This window comes from Salvia hispanica, chromosome 3, assembly GCF_029641045.1.
Source record: "Salvia hispanica isolate PSC_SH4W2 chromosome 3, Shi_PSC_v1, whole genome shotgun sequence".
Classification (NCBI taxonomy): Eukaryota; Viridiplantae; Streptophyta; class Magnoliopsida; order Lamiales; family Lamiaceae; genus Salvia; species Salvia hispanica.
Window position 1 is genome coordinate 41,224,453 of NC_142694.1, and position 7,709 is coordinate 41,232,161.

At 32.5% G+C, this 7,709-nt stretch overlaps 1 protein-coding gene across 1 annotated transcript; it reads right to left on the reverse strand.

Moving 5' to 3' along the window:
- Positions 1-451: 451 nt before the first annotated feature.
- LOC125217014 (uncharacterized) lies at positions 452-1,314 on the reverse strand. The gene has a single exon (XM_048118832.2). It carries the CDS (start codon positions 1,104-1,106, stop codon positions 663-665), a length of 444 nt encoding a protein of 147 aa, XP_047974789.1. The 5' UTR covers positions 1,107-1,314; the 3' UTR covers positions 452-662.
- Positions 1,315-7,709: the final 6,395 nt, after the last annotated feature.

Genomic DNA, 7,709 nt, shown 5'->3' on the forward strand with positions numbered 1-7,709 from the left:
TTATATAGAAGAGATAGGATCATCACCAAGCAGACAGAATTTCGAGAATTTAACATGCCCCCTCACGTGTGGGCCGGAATGACAGTGGCCCAGTTCTAATATACTAAAACTTAATTTTTCAAGATAGAAATACACCGTGAATATTACCTTGACATATGTGCACTTTTCAACTAGAGCCAAATCCATAGATAAATCATGTTAATTTGGAGTTTAGATTTGAGACAGTTTAATTTTATGCTATAGTTAGTAGTAGTATTATTGCCCAAATGTTGTTTATAATTGTTCTTATGTTGATGCAATTGACATTTTGGCTGAGACACTTTCTTGCACAAGAAAATAGTTCGGAATTGCTCTCATACATGCATTGTATACGAATGGAGTATTTTTTATATCTTTACGACAATACAACAAATTATATAATGAGTAGTATAAATGTACATAATTGAGACTCTTTTACGGATAAGCCAACACATAGATTCATAAGAGCAATAGCTACATTTATTTGCTAACGACGGCTAATTAAATAAAGAATAAAATCTAAGCACTTATTTTCCCCCTAACTAACTAATTTATCACATCTATACTATCCTAAATCCAAACCTAAATCATAATTAAACATATAAAAAAATGAAACAATTTCACCTCATTCATCAATTCAATCTTCACAAGTAATCAGGATACATCTTCATGTATTCCACGATCGACGGCGAGATCGCGGTCGCCGCCTCGAACACCGCGCTCGTCCTCGGCGAGCAGAAGAAATCGCCCGTTCCCGCCGCCTCCACCAAATACGCGTTCGACATTTCGTACATCGCCGGATCCGGCTTCGCTTCCGCCGTCTCGCAATTATTCTCCTCCGCCGGCGCCGGCGCCGGCGGCGATCCGTCGTCGCCGCTCGATAGTCCGGTGAGCCGCTGCACCAGCTTCATGAAGTCGTTCGGCGCCGCGCGGATCACCTTCGGCGGGTGCGTGTATATGATCACCGGCTGCCGCGCCCTCGCCGCCGCCGCCGGTTTTTGGATGGCGTGGGAATCCTTGCCGGTCCGCAGCGGCGGAGGGCGTTGACCGTTGACCGATCCATCACAATTACTAACTTCTTTCTTCATGTATCCAAAATTGAACAAATTGAAATTAGAAAAAGAAATGTGAACTAAAAAAAATGTGATTTTGATGCTAAGTATATAGGGAAAGTATTGATTTTGAGAGTGGGGGCTTTGGTTAATATATATAGAGATGATTAAAAAAATGATAAGTGGGAAGTATGGAAAGTGTGGTGTTTATATAGGAATTTGGTGGATTTGTTTTTTATTGGGCGGTGATTTCTGACCATTGAAATGGTGGTGGAATTTTAGGGTTTGCGGCGGAGTTGAGTGAGAGTGGTGGTGGAGAAAGAGTGGTTGGTTTCACTTTGTTTGCCATTTTTTGCGGTGGTGTTGCCATTTTGTAACTACTTTGAGATGAATGATCTATGATTTACACGTTATTTATTAACATTTTTAAGTTAATTAAGATGGTAATGCATGTGGCTCTATTTAAGTGATAAAGTTGAGGCATCCTAAAATTACCCATGGTAAAGATTTTGGATTATTTATATTTTCATTTTGGTATATATAGGGATATTACATGCATGTCTCTATAGACTATAGTATTTCATTCATTTATGTTTAAATGTCACATTTTTACTCAGAACACAGTTTAAATTGTAAAGAAAATTTTGATGGGATTTGATAGAAAACTAAGAGTCAAATGAGTTAACAGAAGATGAGGTTATTTATTAAAAATAGTGAAAATGAAATAAGACAATTGACGATGGATAGTTTTAAATGATAGTTTGACATATTTAATGACAGACGAAGTGAATACTATTTATGACCTTGTGTGATTATACAATGGCTTTGCTTGCGGATAAGGTAGTATTTTAATTGATACTCAATTTGTCCATTACTAATAACATTGACAAGTGGATGATACATATTTTAATACAAAATTAATAAAAAAAGAATAAATAGTTAGAGTCTTGCATATTGGTAGAAAATTTCTATCTAGGTCATATTAAACAACTTCTATATAATTCTAGATTGTTAGCATACTATAAATACGAACTCATGTACAACATGTAAACAAGATATAACTATAAAAATATAATACACTCTTTATAATTCTATATAATATACTATAAAAAGAGTTGAATTTTGATGAAGGAAATGAAATTTGAGCATGTATATCTAAACGTTGTTATAATATTAAAGAGTATCAAATCATTTAAAATTTATTTTGTTTAAATATGTTCTACTCTTTCATGCGATTTAGTTGTTAAAAGTTATAATTAAAACTTTTTTGACTAAAATTGAATATAACTTTAAAAGTATCAATAATATCAAAAATTTGTGCAATTTTAATGGAACTTTTTGACATTTTGTTTTTCCGTAAAAGTCAAATATATCTATTTTGATTTATTGATATTCAACAGTCGCAGATTTAACATTTTTGTTTTAATAAATATTGTTGAGCCAGTTTGAAACGTTTAATTAATTATTGAATTGTAATCATGTCACATTTGACTTACCTCAACATAAATTTATATAATATTTATTTATATGATATACGAAGTAGTATATTTTCTCTTTGTAAAGAGGGTTCCAAATAATTGACCGTAAGTGTTTACACATAAAAGTCATACCAAATTTATATTTAATTCAGTCAAAATATGGTCAACTTTCTTATTAAACAAAATCAACTTTTTTTGAAATGGTCAGTTCAGACATAACAAATAACTTTAAAAATGTTATTTTGCAAGTGGAATCATCTTTCTGTGATAGTGACAAGTTATAATTAAATAATTATTTAAAAAGTTATGATTATTAAATAACTCTTTTTTAGGATGGCATGAGATTTTATGTAATTTATAATTTTATTTTTTTAGGTGGAACGAATAAAATAAGAGAAATAGATTAAAAAGAGTTTACAAATTTTAGTAATGACCCTTTGAGCGTGACAAATTAAAAAAAAAATGGCCTCTTCGATGGACAGGGGAATACTATTTACAACTCTAACATAATATGTGGGCCTAAATATATATAGTGCTTAAATATAATTTATAAAGGTCCATATTTCTGATACATTAGATTATGTTTGTGGGCTGCTAACAGGTGTACCGAACTCGTCTTTTGGCGGAATCTGACTAATCCTGCTCGACCGGGCTTGCGGATTAAGGCCAAATTCAAGTTTATTTATAATGCATAAAGTACGAGAACCGCTGATATATTTAATCATATACTATTACTTTTAGTTTTTAATGAAATATATTGGGATGAGTTATTCTATAAACAACTCCTTAAGACTATAAACTATGAAGTATAAACCATTTATAGCTCTTAAAGATTTACGGTAAAATTAGTTTAATAGAATTGACTTGAATTAATTCAAATTAATTAGTATTGCAATGTTAGTCTTGTTTTTTACTACTCCATCCGTCCCAGATAATTCGACCCAGTATTTCATTTTGGATCGTCCCACATAATTTGTCCCATTTCACTTTTACCATTTTTGGTAGTGGACCCCATATTCCACTAACTCATTCCTACTCACATTTTATTATAAAACTAATAATTTAAAAGTAGGACCCACATCCCACCAACTTTTTCAACTCACTTTCCATTAGATTTCTTAAAACTCGTGCCGGGTCAAAGTGTCCCGAATTATCTGGGACGGAGGGAGTACTATTTCTTTACCATTGGATTGATCATGCTTGCTTATAATTTTCCAACAGTTCACGAGCTTATGAATTTAATCATGATATAGGAGTAGTAAACCTAGAAAAAATTTATATTTCAAATTTAAATATGATTTTTTTTGTTTGAGAAAGAAGTGCAAAAATTTATATCCATGTTTTTTGCTTGATCCGATCATCTCCTGAATTTATTTTTCTCAATCACATGTACCACAAGAAATATGGATAGAGATCCTTGGAAGAGTCCCCATCAAATGCATTATGAGGTGCAAGTGCGTTTTGTAAGTCATGGCGCGATCTAACAGAAAGGGGGTCACTTTGCGACATCGTATACTCCAAAACAATGCATGGCATTCACCAAGACAAGATGGGGTATTCATTGGCTGATGAGGCTTGCGAGCCACTTTTCCGATTTGGCTTACCTCCTTATTCGACTACTGGTCACCATCGTTTGGTAATTAATTCAGTTAATGGTTTGCTTTTATTGTAGGATGGATTGAATGATAATCATGGCATTCTTTTCATAACCAATCCAGTGACTTGTGAATATATCGAGCTTCCTCCACTACCTACATGTAGGTGCCTGTTTGGGTTTGGTATGAGCAAATTAAGTGGACAATATAAGATTTTGTGTGTCAACGAGTCTTGGTTTTGTCATGTATACACTCATGGAGGAGGATGTGCGTGGAGAAGGATCCTAGCATCAACAACAACTAGATTGCCTATACTATCTAAAGATGGACCTGCCTCGGGATGTAGGGTAAGCTGCTTTGATCTTGAAACTGAGTTTTTTTCTGGTTTTTCTCTTCCGGACGATGCATATTCGAATTTGCATGATGACATATGACTGGATTTGTTACATTTGGGATTTCATTCATGCATTTTGAAGGATCAACTACGCTTATTTTGTACATGATCATATTTGGAAGATGGACAATGATGGAGATACAAGTTCTTGGATAATGGAATATATCTTCAAAGATTCACTATATGCTGATCCGTTCAAAGTTTTGGTTAATTGCGACTTGTTGTTAGATACTAAAAATAAAATAGAAAAGGGATTAATAGGCTACTCCAAAAATACCGAAGATTTTGAGACATATGGTTTTCTTCAACGATATGCTTATTATAATTTGTGTTGCATATATAACTATTTATACCCTTAGTTTTGTTTCCCTCAAAAGTACGAGGATTCACAACTTTCAGTCATTAAGTTTGCAGTTTTATAGATTTTTGTTTAGAATATTTTTGCACTTTTATAGATTTTTATCTATTTTTCCCTTCTTGTTTGTATGTTGTTGTTAGGAACATTTTTGTACTTATAATATTACTCCGAAAATGTTCTATGTATGGCGATGCAACTTATCATCCGAAAATGGAACAGAAATAAGAATTCCATTTACAATATATATTTATATGGATCAAAGTCGAATGGAACATAGATTAGTATTGTATCTAATTAAACTTTCAAAGAAAAGAAACTTCCATTGGTTCAAACGGTATTTCTATGGTCGTTCACATGTAAAATGACTCGAACATCCAAACTATATATTGATGGAAATGAAATCATATTACCAGCTAAGTTGGGCAAATTGCATACCAATTGGATTTTCATTCATCATATATTTAGTTTGTTTAAGCATTATCAAAGCATAAAATAGACTAGATTTTAAAATTAAACCTTTTTCTTGCCATGATCTCCACATTAGCTTTGACTTGTTAAATAAATGGATATTGGTCTCTAAAATCATGAACTTTGCTCAAATTTTGGTATTTCCCATAAACTTTAAAATTAGCCTAAAAAATCATAAACTTTACATTTTGTTTGTTATTTCCCATGGCGGCTCAATCACCATATCCAACCAACTTCCGTGCATTTTTTATCCTACTTGACACTACTAAATCAATGTGATTTTCTACATAGCTTTTTATCCTACTTATCACGAATTTAAAAAGTAATCTAAAATATTATAAACATTTCACAATTATCACGTATAATAAGATTTTTGCCGAAGATTTCTTATTTAGGTTGCCATGGGAAATAACAAACAAAATGTAAAGTTTGTGATTTGTGAGACCAATTTCAAAGTTCATGGGAAATACCAAAATATGAGCAAAGTTCATGATTTTAGAGACCAATATCCCTTAAATAAATACCCAAAGTTAAAATGGCATGTTTGATCACATTAATGAATCCAAAGCCAAACCTAGCTATTTTGCTAGATTTTAGAATATAGTGCAATTATTTTTGTTCGAGCAAAAATCGTAAAACATTTTATTACTACTACTTTTTATTTGTATTTATGCCTTCACCCTCAAAATCGAAATTGGCCGCTCCCTCCCCCAGTCCCCCTCAATTACGAAACTTTTACGACGAGACATCTTTAAAAAAAGAAAGTAGTAAAAGAAAAATAGTGAAATTTAGTCAAATTCTTGTCCTTCTAAATTTAAAATTTGACAAAATTATTCATGTACATAATTTATGATTTTATAAAATTTTAAATTACAAAAAACACATACAACATAATACCCAACCTGTATTCTATATTTGAAAAACGAAAAAGTAATACTCCCTACGTCTCTGAAAAGTATGAACTATTTCCTTTTTAGTCCGTTCTTGAAAAGTATAAACTTTCTAATTTTGGAAACTTTTTTCTTTCTAATGAGACGTGACTCATTCTCAGCTAACAATACGGTAAAAACTTTTTCTTTTTATCTCTCTTACTTTTCCTATTATGCTTTAAAACTCGTGTCAAACCAAATATTCATACTTTTCAGGGACGAATAAGGTAACATCTAGAAATAATTCTCCTTATATCCGCCATTAGGAGTCCCGATTCAATTTTAGATGTGCTTTATTTTGGAATGTTCATTTATTAATCTGGGTAGAATTTCTGGGATTCGGAAACACCATAAACATGTTTTTTGTTGATTTGAATATCCTGTTTTGTTTGCTTTTTTGGCTTTAGGAATGAAATTGTTTTCAAGAATTGAAATTGTTTATCTTTATCTAAACTAGTCGGGTGTTTGAAGGAAATTAAAATGAAAATGATGAGAGAGGCGCGGAGAAGTGTTTTATTTCAAGAACTTTGAGATGTGTTTTATTTTGGACCGAACTTACTTGATTGACACTGTTTCAAATAGTGTTATTCTACATTTGTTTGCATGTTAGTGTTATTCTACATTTGTTTGCATGTTATTGAATGATAGCCATTGTTTAGGAGGGTTGAAATTAATTTAACTTGTAGAATTTCTCTGTCCCATTTCGGTATAATTCACCAGCCCTATTTTATTTTGTTAGTATATGCACATCTTGAGCTCTACTTTACCATATACCCTTCAATTTGTTATATTTATCTTGATTTATGATCAAATTATTCTTGGAATACAGGCACATCGCATTCAATTTTCTCCGGTAGACCGCAATCACTTACTCCCTCCGTCCCGCTTTAGCAGTCCCATTAACTTTTCGGTCATCTTTTTATAAAAATGATAAAAATTAGTTAAAGTGATGAAATGGTAAAATAAGAGAGACAATAATGTAGATAAGACTCTTCTCTATATTATTCTCTCTCTTACTTTACAATTTCTCATCTTTAACTATTTTTTTTTATCATTTTCACAAAAATAGGGTACAAAAGTCAATGGGACTGCTAAAGTGGGACGGAGGGAGTACTATATAGTGGTGTTAAGCTTGATTTCCTCTGCCTTAGTCATGGCCTGATTAGTGACTGTATTTATGCTATTAATGAGGTTAGTTTATACTATAGTATTCCCTGATTGAATATCCTAAGTACTATTCTAAGATATTGTTGATATGAATCCTGCGAATCCCAATCTCTTTTCAGGCACACCAAGTTCAGTTTTCACCGGATGATCTTAGACGCTATCTTGCTGATATGGGGTGATAACGGCGATGGAGTTGGGGACGATCATGATGATGGTCAAGACGGGAATGAGAATGAAAATGCGGACGAGG